This window comes from Lacerta agilis, chromosome 12 (assembly GCF_009819535.1).
Source record: "Lacerta agilis isolate rLacAgi1 chromosome 12, rLacAgi1.pri, whole genome shotgun sequence".
Lineage (NCBI taxonomy): Eukaryota > Metazoa > Chordata > Lepidosauria > Squamata > Lacertidae > Lacerta > Lacerta agilis.
The window spans coordinates 49,455,849-49,475,411 of record NC_046323.1 but is presented as its reverse complement, the minus strand read 5'-3'; the positions used below and the strand labels follow the sequence as shown (position 1 = coordinate 49,475,411).

The 19,563-nt window shown below is 47.2% G+C and overlaps 1 protein-coding gene across 1 annotated transcript in view; it reads right to left on the bottom strand.

Annotated features, from left to right (window-relative positions):
- Window positions 1-15,791: 15,791 nt before the first annotated feature.
- The window catches only part of MINDY4 (MINDY lysine 48 deubiquitinase 4), an 80,036-nt gene continuing 76,264 nt past the window's right edge, over window positions 15,792-19,563 (bottom strand). The window contains exon 18 of the mRNA XM_033165182.1: window positions 15,792-16,121. Coding sequence (XP_033021073.1) covers window positions 16,073-16,121 — 49 coding nt within the window. The 3' untranslated portion in view covers window positions 15,792-16,072. The remainder of the gene's footprint in view (window positions 16,122-19,563) is intronic.

Sequence of the window (19,563 nt, the reverse complement as noted above, 5' to 3'; positions counted from 1 at the left end):
CAATTTATCAAAAGATCCCAGGGTGGTGTATAACATCAAGCACACATAATAAAAAGCATGATAACAGCATGATTATTAAAATAATCATAATAGCAGTCACCACCTCTCCCCCCCCCCCGCCCCCACAGCCATAGATTATTTAATGACTAAAGAGCCTGGGAAAAGAAGACATTTAATGATGGCGCCAGGCGAGACTCTCTGGGGAGAGCATATGTAATTTAGTATGTACAGATGCATGCTTAGAAATTGCTCTTATAATACAGATAGAATTTGGACACAATTCATGCAATACATTTCAAGCGCCACAATACCACTTTCATGGGTCCCTGGGAATCCTGGGAGCTGTAGTTTATTGAGGGTGCTGAAAATTGCTGGAGACCCCTTATTGTCAGCACAGAATTACAACTCGCAAAGTGAAGAGGGATTGATGGTTAAACCATTCTGGGAGCTCTTACACACACACACACACACACACACCACACCACACCACACCACACCACACAAACACTGTATTTTTTCCCCACACACACTGTATTTACATCAGCTCCTGAAGAGGACTTTAGAGTTGGCAACTCTTGAACTAATAATTATTTAAAAGATCTAGTGCATTGGCAGGGCCTGAGGGTGGAGTCGAGAGAAGGTTCAATGGGCAGAGTCTAGACTAGGTTTGGGGGCAGAACTAGGGTGTGAGATGAGCAGGGGTGCCAACTTGAATAAAATGTCGAGGGGGCCCAGGTATGCCAGACCCTGCATAACTGAACACAAGACGCGAGACATGCAGACGATTTGAATGGCAATGCCCATCAACTTTGGGGGGGGGGCAGACCCCTTAAATATTTTACGGGGGGGGGGGGGCAAATCAACCCAAGCCCCTAGGAGTTGGCTCCTATGGAGCTGAGGATTGTATGGGGGCGAACAGCCATGCCCGTTTCAGTTGCTCCAATGCAAACAAAATAAAACAACTCTCCTGCCCCCATCCAAAGAAAATGAAAATCCTGGCCAAAATGTGCTTTCTTTGAAGTTTTTTTCATTTACTGTATTTTTTTTTTTGCAGGTTAGTTAGTTGCCTTAATTACACCCTAGCATTTCCTCTGGGGTTGTGTGTTGATTCTTTTGGCTATGAAAGGATTCCCAGGACCTCCCACTCCCCCCCACCCCCCGCCTTCACTGTTGGTAAATAAAAACACAAACCCTTTCTCTTTCAGAGAGACTGGGGACTTGGCCACATCCCCCCCCAAGATGAAAGTGATTCTTGATCACAGAGTTTGGTTGAGAACTGCAGAAACCCCTCCCTCCCTCCCTCCCTCCCTCCCTCCTTCGCTCCTCTAGCAATTGGCATTGTATTCACAGCTCAATGCATCTCAAACATCCTCACTCCTCCCCACTGCTGCCCAGCCGCTTTCCCCTTTGCAGCCAGCACAATTCATGCTCTGAGTCTCTTGGCTTTCACCAACTCCTCACTTGCAGTGGGAATTAGTGTATAACAGGGCTGGAAAAGGTGTTTAGGAAGACCCCATCTGTTATGTACTGAGTTGACTTTCACCATCCCATGGGTAGGCAAACTAAGGCCGGGGGGGCGGATCCGACCCAATCACCTCCCAAATCCGGTCCGCGGACGATCCGGGAATCAGCATGTTTTTACATGAACAGAATGTGTCCTTATATTAAAAATGCATCTCTAGGTTATTTGTGGGGCATAGGAATTTGATCATTCCCCCCTCCTTCAAAATATAGTCCAGCCCCCCCTCCAAGGTCTGAGGGACAGTGGACCGGCCCCCTGTTGAAAAAGTTTGCTGACCCCTGACATTGCTTCCACCTGGTGCCTGTTACTCTACAGGTGAGCAATGTTACTCAGTGGTTGATTCTGAGCTTGCAGAACTAAACCACCGTAGGGCATTCAAACCACATTTTTAGTGTTAAATGCAGACTTACGAAAGCATAAACACAACAGCAATGTCGAAATCTGTTCCCTGATGTCACTTGCTGAGCTGGCATTTTAAAAAAAAAGTTGCTGGATTTTTAAAAAAATCAGCACCCACATATTCACAATGGTGGAAACAGAGGAGAGGTTTGAGATTCTGCGGGATAAGCCCCAGAAAAGGAGAGCTATAATCTCTACACACTGACTTGAAATAGCTCACTGATCTCTAGTGATTATTATTATATTTAAAAAATGTGTCTTTCTTTTGCCTTGAAATTTGAACGTGGAGAGTTCTTTCTTTTTTTACTGCGCTGTACGGAATTCAAACTGGACAAAAGAGGGGGTTTGACTCAGAGGAGTGGCAAGGCTGTGACCCCTGCTCCTAAGTGTGTTTCTTATGAACTGGCAAATTGGAACCGAGCCACTGAAAGACTGAATAATGTCACCAGAGGCTGTTTCCTACACCCTGGGCTGTCGATGCTCAAAAATGCCAGCAAAGGCTCCAGACCAAACTGAGCCTCCCCTGTCTTGCTGCAATGTGATTCTTCCCCAGCACTGGAACAAGAAGTTCTGTCCTGTACACTCTGAATCAGGCTCTCACAATGATATAAAAGACTCCATTTTGGGTCAGGATGGAATTAGCGTCGTCTTGCCCAGATTCCTGATCCAGGAGACATTCTGTGTTCACAAATGTCACCCTTTAAGATGGGAATGGGGAGCCTTGGGCCCAGGAGGAATGTGGCCCTCCAGACCTCTTTGTACAGCTGTGACGGATTGGCCCCAGGGTGGAGGAGGTATTACATCCCAGCTCAGAAGGAGTTAAGCCACCTTCATCTTGACGGACAGTTCATCCTTTGGGGGCGGGGCGGTCCCCGGTTTAAAAGGAGGGAACGGCCGTTTTGGCAGTTGAGAAGAGGGAGGGTGTGTGTGGAGACAGGGAAGAAGAAGGGTGTGGGGCCAGGATAGTGGTGGTTAGGCTAGGATAGGATGAAGATCAGTCGGTTATACTGAAAGAGTTTATAATTTAGATGTAACTAAGCTGATGAACTATTGAAGTGCTTGAAACATGATGTTCTGAAATAAATAAAGACTTGTTTTTGTTGAGCCAAGAGAGAAGAGGCATTTATTTGGTCCAGCGATATATGGATGCTCATGAGGAGGTGAACTCAGGGAAAAGACAAAAGTGACCTGCAGGGTGATAGTTTGTGTCTTGGAGTTTCACTCAGGAGGGGCAAAAGGGCAGAAACCTTGGTAAGGCTACACAGTTGCTAAAAGGGTTTAGCTAACTGATGCAGTGGGGGGAATCTAATGAGAGAGAGCCCCAGAACTGATAGAGCTGAGAGGTATCCTTAACCCAGGAGCCCAGAGCAATATATATATATGTATATAACAGGCCACAACAGCTGAACAAGAGAACCCTGTTACTAAATTATCCCTACTTATTGAAAAAGGGGATTATCCACACAGATCGACCTCAAGGATTGAGGTGGGGTGAATAGAAAAAGTGACCCAGAACACCTCAGAAATAATACAGTTAGTAACAGAGGGGAAGTTGGCAGGGAGGTTCATCGCAACAGCCCCCAGGTCCTCCCTAGTCACACCCCCTGTCTTCAGGCCACACCCCCTCCACGCCTTCCGTTTCATTCTCTTTGAGAGTTTTTGATCCTGCTGTAATTCAGTGTTAATGCAATTTGCACTAATACAGGTGTTATTCTGCACACTTGACCCTAGCGTATGCGTTTGTTTGTTTTTGCACCCGTTACTTGGCTGCAGAACTGCATTGCAAAATTCAGACAAGTGAGAATTTGGGGGAGAATTGTGTTTATGACTGCAAACTGCTTCAGAAAATTAGGTAGCTTTGCCAGTGTGGTGTAGTGGTTAAGAGTGGTAGACTCGTAATCTGGGGAACCGGGTTCGTGTCTCCGCTCCTCCACACGCAGCTGCTGGGTGACCTTGGGCTAGTCACACTTCTCTGAAGTCTCTCAGCCCCACTCACCTCACAGAGTGTTTGTTGTGGGGGAGGAAGGGAAAGGAGAATGTTAGCTGCTTTGAGACTCCTTCGGGTAGTGAAAAGCGGGATATCAAATCCAAACTCTTCTTCATCTTGATAGTTGACCCGAATTGCATTTCTTCCTTCATCCTTAGCCCAGTGGAGCTTACTTCTGAGTAAACATGTTCAGAACTGGGATGCTAATGAATAATCCGCTTCCAGACACCCTGTAGAAGATGCAGAAACTTACCGTTTGGCACCGCCAAAGGCTCAAGACAAGCTTCCCCAACCTGGTGCCCTTGAGAATCCAGCATCCTTGACCACAGGCGCTGTTGGGAGCTGGAATCCTAAATCTCTGGAGGGCACCAGATTGGCGAAGTTGGGCCCGCATTGTGCCTTTCCTCCTCCTTGGGAAGAAATAAGTTGCTCCCTTATTTATAACACGCCACAAATCATGCCTGGGAATGGCTACCATTTTGGGAAAACATTTATTGCCTGCAGACAACATGATTTACAAGTGCAGGCTCAACGCCCCGAAAGCCGAAGGGAAACAGATTGTTGGCATGACAAAAAGGTATTTAGTACTTTATAAACAAAACCCCCCCCGTTGCATTTCCTTTGAAAAATAAAAGAAAAGGGCAGCCTACCCGAAACCCCTCAGGAAGGAGAGAGATGTTTTCTACGACTGTTCCAGGCAAAAACGTCCTAGACGACAGTCAGCGAAGCTCACTGGAAATCTTTTCGGGAAGGGCCGGTGAAAAACATCGCCGCTTCATGATTAGAGCTTCCTAAATCAAGTTTTGCTGGCATGACATGAAGTGAACGAGGGCAGTAAAACCGAGGAAGTACATTGTGCTGGCGTCCCGGCCTGGACATGGAGAGGTTATGCGCGAACCGGAATGTCAACTGGCTGGGATTGTCTTGGTTTAATCCCTGGCCTTGAAAGGTGGGAACTGATCGTTCACAGAGGGGGGGGGTGTAATCTAAAAACTCAACCTCACATAAAGCTCTTCTAGTTCCAAAGATGGACATCACGCGATGGCAGAAGCTGCAAAGAGCCACCTTGGATTTGGGGCACCATGAGGGTGACAGCTTCACCTATCAATCTTCCAACCTTCACCATCCAATTTGCACAACTCCCAGCGAAGGGGAATTGTTAAATGACCTGGGAATTGTAGCTCCAGGAGAGGCATAGGGTGAGGTCTCCTAAGAACTCTCAGCTCCCTTAATGAACTACAGCTCCCAGAATTATTTGGCGGGGGGGGGGAATTGTTCTGAGTGCTTTAAATGTATGGAGTGAATGCGGTCTTGGTTTTTAGCAACATGCTGTTGGGCTACCCATGTGGTACTGCAGTCTTTTTGGATATGCACCCAGGGGATTTGGGGGGGGGGGTTGGTAATTATTGTGACCAACAACAGCGCGGGTGGTGCTGTAGTCTAAACCACTGAGCCTAGGGCTTGCCGATCAGAAGGTCGCTGGTTCCTGCTCCTGCCAACCTAGCAGTTCGAAAGCACGTCAAAGTGCAAGTAGATAAATAGGTACTGCTCCGGCGGGAAGGTAAACAGCATTTCTGGGCACTGCTCTGGTTTTGCCAGAAGCGGCTTAGTCATGCTGGCCACATGGCCTGGAAGCTGTCTGCGGACAAAGGCTAAAGCGAGATGAGCTCCGCAACCCCAGAGTCGTCCGCGACTGGACCTAATGGTCAGGGGTCCCTTTACCTTTACCTAATTATTGTTGAGAGTAAGGGTGAGCGCGTTTGTACAGGGGAAACGTGTGCTGGCATAGTTTGGATTGACATTAAGTTGTGTTGGTGGGTGTGGTGTTTGTTGGCAGAGTAGCTAAATTGCAGCTTGGAAGACAAATCTACCGACTCTTTTCTCGAAATGAAAGCAATGTCCAAACACTTGTTAAAATATTCAAAAGCTTTCTGCTTTCAGAACATATAGCTAAAGAAGAAAATATGCAAAGTATTTACATTCACATGCTTATCCAAGCATGGACTAAGTTTTCCTTAGCTGAAGATTACAGCTTCTTCCTTAAACATCCAAGCAAATCTGTGTGTTTCTCTCTTTCCGGGACTTGCATGACCCCTGCAAGACCATGCAGTTCCTTCTGGGAGGTTTCCACTTTCTCCTTCCAGAAGATTTCTCCTTGCTGCTTCTTTGGGAGAGCGTCAACTTCTGTACTTCTTTCTGTCACATGCATTCACACAGAAACATTACCACACCTTTCCTCTATTGTGTTGAGAGAGTTATCTAACACTGTCTCTTCTTCGGTGTTTATGGAGATGCAGCTGTTAAGAGTCAAGTCACTCGCACACCAAACAAAATAGAGAACGGAATAAGATACCTCCTGTGGGACCAGCTAACCAATCACTCAGGAGTTACTGGGGAACATTCCAGAATCAAACACACAATAATGCATTTAAGCACTCCCAATTTCAGAAAATTAAATCGCCATACTTAACAGAATTTGTGTGGGCATTGGGTAAGTGGAAATCTATTTTATAGATTTTTGATGTTTCATCTGTTTTATTGTGTTATGTATTTAAATATATTGTTTGCTTTTCTTTGTAAGCCACTTAGTGATTTAAAAAAAGAAGAATGAAAAGCAGTCTATAAATACTTGAAACAAACCAACAATATTACACATTTTGTTGAATGAACCAGCTGTTTTGAGTCTTGGGAGTTTACATGTGCAGTGATTAGTGAGAAGGCCCTGGAAGACCAGGGTTCAAGCCACTCCTCAATGCTGAAGCTCATTGGATAGTCTTGGGTCAATCTCAGCCTATCGTAACTCATGGGGTTGGTGTGAGGATAAAATGGGAAGGGAGGAGCTATGTGAACCATCTCGAGCTCCTTGGAGGAAAGAGGCAATATAAATGTACTTAATAAACAATGAAATCAAATAATATGTTCTCTATCAACTATGCACCCTGTTCAGTTAGACATCAGTAGCCCTGGTGCCTATAAACCTCCCCATCCTCCCAGCCTCAAAGCCATCAAGATCCATCCTTTGAACCATCTAAACCTTCCAGGATCTACAGTACCCTTCAAGTCACCTTTCCAAACTCTGTTAGGAAGCCCAGCCCATCAAAAGTTTGCAGGCTCCGCCTGTTATCTAACCCCCAGAAGACCAGGTACTTGTGAAACGCCTGCTTGGCAGCCCTAACTGTTATTCGCAAGGCTCAACCAAAACAAACAGCTCTAATGAGAGGATTATGTGTGTTGGACATAATTCACCGATATCTATTCTCTGCGCAATGCAGCGAGGGCACCAAAGGCCAGCACTTGTTTGTCCTGCACATTCTTTGCTTGCATTTTGCAAACAGATAAATACCGGTGGAACAGCATGGCGGCAAATACTTGGCATATTTAGTTGCTGATGATCTGCAGGCCTGGGCCAAAGGAGTTTCAGAAGATCTGGAAAGAAGCCAGTTCCAAACCCAAACCCTCTCTCTCTCTCTCTCCACAGCTCCCTCTTCCCCCTTTGTGCTTTGGAATTGCTGTGGAAAAGGAGTTTCTCCTCATTAAACACACCCCAGAAGCTCCCAAGATCCCCAACCTTGGCACGAGCCCAGGGCCCTGTTCTCAGCCCGTTTGTCAAGTGTTATCGGCTGAGCGCTGACTCCCACCCCACGGGCAAATCCTACGTATCCTTTCTCAACTGCCAAGGCCTCCTGGAGAGCCTTGATAAACCTGACGATGTTTATCAAGGGATTGTTTCCCTTAAGCAACATTTCTGCGTGAATGTGAAGACTTCTACTTTGGAGGGATTTCTGGTGGATTCCCAAGCAGCCCCTCAATACCAGAGCGTCAAACGAAGGAACATAGGAGATGGTCTTATTTCCAGTGTGCACTCAGATTGGGGCGTGTTTGTTTTCCTGGTTATAATGCTACCACTTCTGTCCCCAGTGTGGTACTGTAGTTAGAGTGTCGGACCTGGGAGACCAGGGTTCGATTCCCCGCTAGGCCATGAAGCTCACGGGTTGACCTTGACCTCAACATGGGGATGAAATGAGGACTAGCTGGACCTGTGGTCTGAAGCAGCAGGACTCTTCTTCCATTCCTACCTCAAATCATATGACCAAAGACTGAGCTCAAGAACTTTGGGCAAAACTAAAAAAGAAAATTGAATTATGGTGCTGGAGGAGACTCTTGAGAGTCCCATAGACTGCAAGAAGATCAAACCTATCCATTCTGAAGGAAATCAGCCCTGAGTGCTCACTGGAAGGGCAGATCCTGAAGCTGAGGCTCCAATACTTTGGCCACCTCATGAGAAGAGAAGACTCCCTGGAAAAGACCCTGATGTTGGGAAAGATAGAGGGCACAAGGAGAAGGGGGCGACAGAGGATGAGATGGTTGGACAGTGTTCTCGAAGTGACTAGCATGAGTTTGGCCAAACTGCGGGAGGCAGTGGAGAATAGGGGTGCCTGGCATGCTCTGGTCCATGGAGTCACAAAGAGTCGGAGACGACTAAACGACTAAACAACAACAACAAAACAAAGAAATGCTTTTCTGTTCACTTTCAGAAATATGGCAACCCTACATATCGAAAGCACAAAGTGCAAGTAGATAAATAGGTACCTCTTCGGCGGGAAGGTAAAGTGTTTCCGTGCACTGCTCTGGTTCGCTGGAAGCAGCTTAGTCACGCCGGTCACATGAACCGGAAGCTGTACGCTGGCTCCCTCGGCCAGTAAAGCGAGATGAGCGCCGCAACCCCAGAGTCGTTTGTGCCTGGACTTAGCTGTCAGGGGTCCTTTAAGCCCTTTTACATATATCCGTAATGGCTGCTAATATATTTAGGCAGTTCCTTTACAAAAGGAGCCTGCTGGGACACACTTGCAACAGTTTACACAGCAAACGGGAAGCCGGTGTTGTACTTCATCGGCAGGAGGGATTGTTCTCTCACGGAGAGTCGCCTCTTGCCAGCTGCTCAGAAGTGAACATAATAAAAGCAGAAATACTGTGGAGTAGTCATAATATTAACTCAGAAAACAATGGGTGGCTTGAGCCTTGATGAGAGACGCGCTGAGAACTGATAGCATGGAAAATCTGGACGGCAAATGTGTTCGCCTGAAAGACCACCAAATATTAGGGTGCAAAAATAAAACCCCAGAGATTTGGGAGCTCCCTGCACCTCTGGCAAGTGCCCCACCAGCTGTTCCCTGGGCCGAGGGATTGACCACTCAGGGAACTGCAGCATGTGAGGGAAATATGGCATACCCTCCAACATTTCTCTGATGAAAATAGGGACGTCCTATTCCATCATAATAATTTTACTATTTATATCCCACACATCTTACTGGGTTGCCCCAGCCACTCTGGGAGGATTTCAACATATATAAAAACATAATAAAACATTAATATATTTTAAAAAAAAAAAAAAACATTCCCTATACAGGGCTGCCTTCATAGGGAAGGCTTGGGGATTGCATAACTCCATATCTTCCAACATTTTTTCTGATGAAAATAGGGAAATCCTAAGGAAAAGCGGGACATTCCAGTATCAAAAGCCAATGCAATTCTGGGCTGCATCAATAGGAGTATAGCATCTAGATCAAGGGAAGGTAATAGTACCACTATATTCCGCTCTGGTCAGACCTCACCTGGAATACTGTGTCCAGTTCTGGGCACCACAGTTCAAGAAGGATACTGACAAGCTGGAATGTGTCCAGAGGAGGGCAACCAAAATGGTCAAAGGCCTGGAAACGATGCCTTATGAGGAACGGCTTAGGGAGCTGGGTATGTTTAGCCTGGAGAATAGAAGGTTAAGGGGTGATATGATAGCCATGTTCAAATATATGAAGGGATGTCATATGGGGGAGGATGAAAGGTTGTTTTCTGCTGCTCCAGAGAAGCGGACACAGGGCAATGGATTCAAACTACAAGAAAGGGGATTCCACCTAAACATTAGGAAGAACTTTTTGACAGTGAGAGCTGTTCGGCAGTGGAATTTGCTACCAAGGAGTGTGGTGGAGTCTCCTTCTTTGGAGGTCTTTAAGCGGAGGCTTGACAGCCATCTGTCAGGAATGCTTTGATGGTGTTTCCTGCTTGGCAGGGGGTTGGACTGGATGGCCCTTGTGGTCTCTTCCAACTCTAGGATTCTATGATTCTATGAAATCAGAAACCAGGACGGCTTCTGTAAATCTGGGACACTTGGATAGGAGCCTCCTAACAGCTCTCAGCACCCTTAACAAACTACCCTTCCCAGAATTCTCTGGGGAACGCCATTACTGTTAAGGGGGCTGAGAGCTGCACTTTGCATGGTGGTTTAACAATCCCTCTTCCCAGGGAACTCTGGGAACTGTAGTTCTGTGAGGGGAATCGGGGGTCTCCTAACAACTCTCAGAGCCCTTAGCAAGCTACAGTTCCCAGAACTGTTTGGGAGAAGCCACAAATGTTTGAAGTGCTTTAAATATGTGGTGTGTTTGTGGCCTAACTTAGGTCCATCAATTTAATGGCTCTGTTCTGGGTAGAACTTAGTTGGACACAACCCTTTGTTTTGTTACGCCAGTGGTATCTCACTGATATACACAAGCATATATGTTTATATATAAACATATTTACGGAGGTCGACCAATGCATTTTGGAGAGACGCAGAAACACACGAGAGGCAGGGAAGGTGCTGGCACTGGAAAACAAGAGGGAATTAACATTAAGCATCGAAGCAGCAATTGTTGCTTAACACACAGTGAAATTGTCAGATGTTTTGCCAGACCAAGAGCCCCGCGTTCACTTCAAAGTTTGCTGGAGGTGTAATTTCGCGGCAGCCTAGAAATGCGTCTGTACCCCCCTCTCATCTGAAAAACTTTACTAGTCTCTCCCAAAAATAGGGTTTCCAATAGTGAAGATCTGGACAAAGTTGTTGAGGGTTTTTTTTTTTTGGGGGGGGGGGTCTTTTGCTCCCCCAATTTTTTAAAAATAAAAAGTAGCACATATCTCTGGGTTCCCCCTGACATTATGCCAACTCGGCAAAAATCTGCCCGGTTCCTCCAAAAACAGGGGGGGCGGGGAGACAAAGTTGTTGTGACAGGACCAGCCAAAAGATCTTTCCCCCTTCACATCTGAAGTAGAAAGGGGTTTGCACCTTATTTTAACACCCCTTTCCCATTTATTTTATCACCCTTTTCCCACTTATCTTCCCTGTCAGCTCAAACATTTTTCTCCTCAGCCCGGGCCACATTTCATGTGTTTTGAAACCATGACAAGAGAATTTGCAAGAACAGTCCAGGGTGTGTGAAAATGCTTTCCTAACAGTAGTTTGAACATATTTTAAATTTTGCTGGTATGATTCATTTGTTAATTCTACAAATTAGCCTTAAAAAAAAACTGCTTTGCTGCTACAAATACAGTCAAGAGCCACCCTGAATTCCTTCATTTGCTCCTTCTGTGGGGAAAATAAATAATAATGCCTCGTGTTCATCTTCGGGCCTTTTTTATTTACAAAATGGCACGTCCACTAAGTACAATATATTTTGCTTTAAAAATAAAATCTGGAGCTACAAGGAGCATCGCCAAAGGCATGTACTACAACGCTATGCTGAAAACATTTTTCCCAAGTATCACATGCATTTGCTTTGCTTAATGGGAAATATAGCAAAGTGTATATCAAAAGATATGCTGGAAGGCACATTTCACTTCTGGTAAACCGAAGGCACAAGCGGGGAACAAGGTAACCTGCCTGCAGTCCTTTGACTTCTCCCCACATCCAACCGCCGCCCCCCAAACCCACTTCACCGAAATAACAGAATCCAGCCCCAAAGATGACCACGAGCATTTCAAGCCAAGCTCCAACTAGAAGGAACCGGGCAGCGTCTCATCAGGAAAAGGCGATGTGCAGATTCTTGGGCTCAGGTTTTGTTTTTTATCAGTGAAGACTGACAGGCTGCAAGAGAAACCGCCCACCTCTTGTCATTTTATTTCCGATACGTTCCTAGATAATGCATTTGATGGAATTACTGGAAACGCTTCCAGGGACGGAGACCCAGTCTAGACGTTTCGGTCACCACGGAGATCAGCATCCCCCCTGGGCAAAATTCTCTCCTTAATCCCAGCCATATTGTCTACTGGAATGCCCTGTGTTGAGTCAGGGCCGTCTTGGAGATGCATTTCCCTGCCCAATAATCCACACTGCTTACGGCTTGCCAGCTGGGCAAAGGAAACTCACAACGCTGCGGCCTAGCTTCAACCTTACTGCACTGGGACCGAGATTCACGTGCTAACTCCCAACAGCTTTAAGGTGGGATCAGTTGCCGGAAATTGCTGCAGGGATGTGAGGCCTTGAAGGAGAAATTTATACTGGGACAGCCACCATTGTGCTCTCTGGATGCTACTGGACTCCCAACTCCCATCACACCTTGATTCAGTGGCCAGGGATGATGGGAGATGCATTTGAGCAGGCATAGGCAAACTCCAACCATCCAGATGTTTGGGACTACAATTCCCATCATCCCTGACCACTGGTCCTGTTAGCTAGGGATGGTGGGAATTGTAGTCCCAAACATCTGGAATTGTAGTCCCAAACATCTGGAGGGCTGGAGTTTGCCTATGCCTGATCTGGAGGGACTCAGATGTCCCCTAGCTGCCCAAAGTGGCAACCCAACTAGGTGGACGGGTTATAAGTAATAAATTATTATTATTACCCTTACATGGAAGTGAGAGCTGGACCATAAAGAAGACTGATCGCCGAAGAATTGATGCTTTTGAATTATGGTGCTGGAGGAGACTCTTGAGAGTCCCATGGACTGCAAAAAGATCAAACTTATCCACCCTTAAAGAAATCAGCCCTGAGTGCTCACTGGAAGGACAGATCCTGAAGTTGAGGCTCCAGTACTTTGGCCACCTCATGAGAAGAGAAGACTCCCTAGAAAAGACCCTGGTGTTGGGAAAGATGGAGGGCACAAGGAGAAGGAGACGACAGAGGATGAGATGGTTGGACAGTGTTTTCGAAGCGACTAGCATGAGTTTGGCCAAACTGCAGGAGGCAGTGAAAAATAGGTGTTCCTGGCGTGCTCTGGTCCATGGGGTCACGAAGAGTCAGACACGACTGAACGACAACAACAATTACCCTTACATGAAGTGACCCAGTCCCAGAACTCAGAACCCCGGCAAAACATTAACTGGGTAGCCAAAGCGGAGTCCTCTGTTTTGTTTGACTACAATTCCCATCCTCCCCGGTCACCATGGACAGCAGCCAGGGATGATGGGAGCTGGAGTCCCATCAACATATGGGAGGATGTATCACTCTGGCTCTCCCCAACAGATGCCAATAAATCTGCGTCAGTAATGTGACCCTGCATCCTTAGGTGGGTAAAGATTGAAAGAGGTATTGTGGTTGTCATTTTTTAAATAATAAAACTGGTTGCAGCGCAGCAGGAAATATAGCTCGCAGTTAGGCCAGGACAGTGGTGGTGGGGACCATTTTCAGCCAAAGAGGCAAAAGTAGAAGGGCCAATGGATCTGACTCTTAACTTTTGTTACTATAGGCTACGTTCCAGCTGCACAAGTCAGAGTTATCTGTGCACAGCTCTCCCTCCATCCAGGCAAACAAGAGGCATGATCAAAGTTCAGGGGCAGATTCCAGCCAGGAAAAAGCACTAAAGGAAGGTGCAGAGCAGGGCCGGTGAAGGGTGTGCCCTGTTTGGGGTGGGGAAGAATCCCAAGGGCCTGATAAAGAGAGCTGGCAGGCCACATTTGCCCCCAGGACCTGGTGTTCCCCACTCCTGGGCTGGAGCAAGAATAGGAAACAAGGAGCCAGTTAGGTGGAAAGGCCACTCAGCACACTGATACTATGTGAACTTTGCCAGCGCAGAGACACAGGAAGTACCCAAATAACTATCTAGGTCAGGCATCCCCAACCTGCGGCCCTCCAGATGTTTTGGCCTACAACTCCCATGATCCCTAGCTAACAGGACCAGTGGTCAAGGATGGTGGGAATTGTAGTCCAAAACATCTGGAGGGCTGAAGGTTGTGGATGCCTGATCTGGATAACTTGCTGGAGCTTCTGACTGACAGACAGAAGCTGTGCCTGAGACATGGAGCCAATCAGGTATTGACAAAGGGACACAAGCAATGGCATAAAAAGGGATGGAGAGAGAAGTGTGGGTGACTCCCTTGACTTGGATCCTGGCAGAATTTCTATGGGGACTTTCTTGGTCGAATTGTTGGTTATCCACTGGGATCGGGGCGGACAATCTAGCAACCTCCCCTAGTGGAAGTTTGTGTCTTTGGAAGAGTAAGAAAACTGTATTTTCGCCTATTTTTTATCTGCTTCTGTGAAGTCTGGGCAGGGGCGGGGACACACTGTGGGTGCGTCCTCGATAAAGCTTTTGTTCAATTTTTGCAACTCCGTCGTCTTCGCTGCACCAATTTGGTTCGGCCGGTGGATAAATCTGCAGGACTGGGGAAGTGGAATACTCGCAGTTCAGGTCCTGGCAGCTCCTTAAAAAGACCATAAAATCTGATGTTTTGGCAAGCCAGCCATCATGATTATAATATCTAAAGGTAAAGGTAAAGGGACCCCTAACCATTAGGTCCAGTCATATCCAACTCTGGGGTTGCGGCGCTCATCTCGTGTTAATGGCCGAGGGAGCCGGCGTACAGCTTCCGAGTCATGTGGCCAGAATGACAAAGCCGCTTCTGGTGAACCAGAGCAGCGCACAGAAATGGCGTTTACCTTCCCGCTGGAGCGGTACCTATTTATTTACTTGCACTTTGACGTGCTTTCGAACTGCTAGGTTGGCAGGAGCAGGGACCGAGCAACGGGAGCTCACCCAGTCGCGGGGATTCGAACCGCCGGCCTTCTGATTGGCAAGCCCTAGGCTCTGTGGTTTAACCCACAGCGCCACCCACATCCCTACTATCTAGATTGTTTCAAAAGCACAATTAGATGCAGATCACTACGATGTATTGTGACCTAGCTTGCAGTGTGAGGCCTTGAATGCTTAAGAATTACAACTGGATAGTTCTCATTGTCCAACAGGATTCTGCAGCTTAGATAAGGGGTCCCTTAGTGAAGGGGTAGCCAAGGTGGTGCCCACAGGCACCAGTATGCCCACCAGTACCCTCCATAAAGGTCTCCATAAATATCGCCTCAAAAATTCACAACACACAACTGTTTGCTCTTTGACCTCAGCTCCCGTGTGTGCTGGCTCAGCCTCCTCTAGACTGGACATGCCCCCTTAAAACATGACATTTCACTGGGTGCCAGGATTGGACGCCCACCCTCTGTGTGGCGTCTTCTTCCCTACTGATGGGATGGCTGGCTGGGAATGGGGTAGGCTCCCGCCATTTTGTGACCCTGTTTCTTATTCAGCTCTCTAAGAAGTGGCAGCCGTTACGCCACACCACCGCAGCGGCCATTTTGTGCTATGTCACGTCCCGCCCAACGGCGGCCATTTTGTGACAGGCACCCGCGGCACTTTCTCGGCATTCCAAATGGGCCCAATGAGGCCTTCCTTGGTGGAATTAAGGGAGGACCAATGCTCGACTCGGGTCTCCTGGTAGCCAGGAGTCAAAGGACGAACAAAAGGAGAAGAAAGAAAAAGGAATAATAATAATAATAATGATAATAATAATAATAATAATAATAATAAGAAGAAGAAGAAGAAGAAGAAGAAGAAGAAGAAGAAGAAGAAGTAGTGTTGGCAGTGATACCCTTTGGTTCAGAGTGTTTGGGGAGCCACTAAGTTAGCCTAATGCTACATCACACTATTAGGAAACACAATTTCTTCTCTCATTTTTGTGTGTGTGTTTGTGCACTCCTGTTTCCTTCATTTAGAACAGAGACAGTGAAAAAGAGCCAACTGTGGGCGCAGTCGGCGTTGTTTAGAAGCAGATACAATCGCAGGACGTGGATTGGATTCAGAAACGGAACTCTGAGTAGATGTCGACAGATTTACTGCTCTCTCCCCGCAGCTTGTTTTGGCTGTCAAGGTTGGCTCTCCGTTTTCACACGCGGCACACAGCGCAGGCCCAAATGTGCGTGCGCGCCCGGCCGCTTGTTTACAACAATGGGAGGAGGAGTGCGCGGTGCCCCAGATGGGATCCCGAAATGTCCTTCGGCCTCGTCGCGTGCGATGGAAGCACGCACGGCACCTTCCGGGGTTTCCTATCGCTGTGGGAACGGGCTGGTTTCCGGTCGTTGCGGGACACCGCGATCACAGGATGGGTTCTGTGCCGTTCCAGTCGACGACGGCGCCTTTCCACCTAAAAGCAAAGCAGAATTGTTTACTTTGATGGGTCTTAAGGTAGAATTACTCTCTTAATAACGGCCTGACCACAAGATCGGCGAGGACCGGTTGAAGGAGAAATTAACAGCTGGCCGTGGAAAAACAACATGCAGGATCAGGTCAGTGGCCCATCTAGACCAATATCCTGTTCTCACACAGGACAACCGAATTCCGAGGAGATGTCCCCAAGCAGGATCTGAGCACAAGAGCCCTTCCTGGGGCTTCCAGCAACTGGCATTCAGAATCATGACTCGCCTCTGTCTCTCCTCCCTTTGAGGTTTTGAAGCAGAGATCTGTCATGGATGCTTTAGCTGAGATTCCTGCATTGCAGAGGGTTGGACTAGATGACTCTTGGGGTCCCTTCCGACTCTACAGTTCCACGAATCTATGATGCCAGAGAAAAAGCCGTCATGGTTGGCATCCATCAACAGCCCTCTCCTCCTCTGTGAACTCGGCCAGTCCTCTTTCAAAGCCACCTAAGCTGCTGTCCATCACTGCCTCCTGCGGAAGTGAGTTCCATAGTTTAACTAAGTGCTGCATCCAGAAGTACTTTATTTTTTGTCTGCCCTGAATGTCCAGCATTCAGCTTCCCTGGACGTCAGGGCTAGATTCACCATTTTAAGCAAAACAAGCAGATGCTCGGGGCATCGAGGGAAGGGAGGCACCACAGATATTTTCCCACTGCCGGATTTACCATGGACTGTATCACAGAACTGTAGGGCTGGAAGGGCCACCAAGGGTCATCTAGTCCAACCCCCTGAAAATACAAGAACCTCAGCTGAACAAAAATAATGGCGTAGCTCAGGCATGTCCAACAGGTAGATCGTGATCTACTGGTAGATCACTGGACGTCTGTGGTAGATCATTGGTAGATCAGTGGCTCCCCCCCAAGGAAGCTAAAAAACTTTGGCTGCCCCCCAAAAAACTCAACATCTTTGCCCTGCACCCCTAAAATGACCTGAACCACCAAATACAGGGCCTTCTTTCCTGAAAAAAGCTGAACAACTTTGACCTGAACCCCCACAAAAAGGTGGGTAGATCACTGCCAGTTTTTAACTCTGTGAGTAGATCGCAGTCTCTTGGAAGTTGGCCACCCCTGGCGCCGTATCTGAACAAAAATAAACATTATTTTATACAAATACACCAAAAAAAGCATTATTTCCCCTCTTACTGTAGGTTTTGTTTCATTTTGAAAAATTAAATTTTATTTTAAGGTTTATTGTTGTTTATATTTCGAATCAGATATATTATACCAAAATCTTTTAAGCGCTTAGGGCCTCTAAAGGACTTAATCTGGCCTTGCTAGGTGTCTACGAGTTTTAGTTTCACGAGAGAGCAAGAAGAAGAAAAACTTCTCTCTGTTCGCTTTTCCCATGCACAGCTACCATCGTGTCGCCTCTCACTCGCCTTACAAAACGGAACTGTTGTTCCTGAGTTGAGAGTCACGATTCCGCGACTGAATGATGGCGGCAAACCCTCTCAGGAGGAGAGCCTCGGCCCAACGACGTCACTTGAACCGCTATTACAATGGGAGCTCATCAGCTTCCTGCCGGTGGCCTTCGCAAAAGTGCCCCGAGGCTTGAATCAGCCTGGACCGATTGTTCTCTTAAGGAGTCTTTTGACAGTCGTGTTTATTTATGGCTACGACTTCAAAGGAGCTCCAGAATCGTTGGAATACACTTGGGAGTTCAACGGAGAGTCAATTCTCGCTTCTAAAAGCTTTTGTAACAGCGCAGGTTTGCCGCCTTAATTGACTCGGGAGTCAGTCCGGGAATGCCAACAGCACATCTTGTTTAACTTCTTTTATGTCCTCCAAACATATATCTTTTTTTTTCCCCTTTAATAAAACCAGAGTCCTCTCCGGGTCTCTGTTTCTTCCCAGTGTAACTCCGCACACAGGTGTTGCAGAAACTTGGGTCTCCTACTGTTTTTGGATTACAATTCCCATCATCCACGGCCACTGGTCCTGCTAGCTAGGGATGATGGGAGTTGTAGTCGAAAAACAGCTGGCAACTCAAGTTTGGGAAAACCTGTTGCAGATCATGCAGCTTTCATGTTGTGTGTTTGCTTGGTTTTTGCTTCTGTGCGCACTGCTTTTAATGTGCAAATAAACGGGATGCAGGAATCGCCTGACTCCTTTGATTTCCACTACATATTTGCAGGGGCAGGCATTTATCCTGAACCCATCTTCTGTTTTTGTTCGCACAGACTCTCATTAAGATGGAAAAGTGGTGGCACCGACTCACATCTCTAGCTATATATATATATGCCGAATTGGCAACTTTGAACCTAAGGGACTTTATGTTCCCTCTGCTGTGCTTGTGTGAGGAGCCAATCTCTTTCAGTGTGGCATCTCTGGAACTCCCTGCCCACGGACACCAGCCTTCGCTGTATTCTTTCTTAAGTCTTTTCTGCTTAGCCAAGCCTACTCAGACACGCATTGCATGTATTCTGATCTGCAATTTTAGCTTATATCAACTTCTCACTGTTGATTTTATCCATTCTGCCTTTTTATAAGCTTGCTTTCAAAGTTGGCTTTTAATGACCCTTTCAGTGTAGGCTTCATAGCCTTTGCAAACCTCATTTATAGCTGGGCGGTTTGCAGATTTCGTTAAGTACGTAAAATACACATCTAGAGCCACCTTTTGTAACCTGATGGTCTCTGAGTGCAACTGGGCATCATCTCCCATCAGGGAAGGGCCCTAGCTCAGTCCCCCAGCATCTCCAGAATCATTTGGGAGAGAACCCCATCCAAAGTCTGAGGGAGCTGCTGCCAGTCAGTGTAGACAGTACTGAGCTAGATGGACCAAGAGATCTGTCTTGGTATACGGCAGCTTCCTATGCACCCAGCCGACATGGGATGATGGGAGTTGTAGCCTGACAACCTCTGGAGGGTACCAGGTTGTGGGGATAGCATGAGACTCTTAGCCCCACATTGAGCCAAGGATGCCTGCATTGCAGCGGGGCTGGACTAAAACCTTTGCATTCCAGAGATATGCATCCAAGCCAAGGGAATTCCAGGAGAGGCAGGCCTCAGGAGTTAACAAAATAAGACGGCCGCCTTAGAGATCACAACGAGATCAAAGTTGCAGCCTACCCTTCGGCAGAGCTAACAGAAGTTATTTCCTTTGCTGGAGACAGAAAACAACGGGAGGATCAGGAGTGTGATATGAGCCTCCCTCCCTCCCTCCCTCTCTTTTTTATTCCTTGGGGCGATGGAATACATTGCGGCCACATGACATTCCAGGGGGGGGGGGGACTCACGAAAGGCACATTCCTTTCGTCTCTCGGATCAGAACTGAGCGCCTCGCACAGGTGACGGGAGTTGCAATGCAGTCTGAGGTTGGAAACGGGGTGGAGTGGGTCGTCTCTCCCAGATTTGCATCTCGTACATGTCAGAGGAGGACGACAGGAAACAC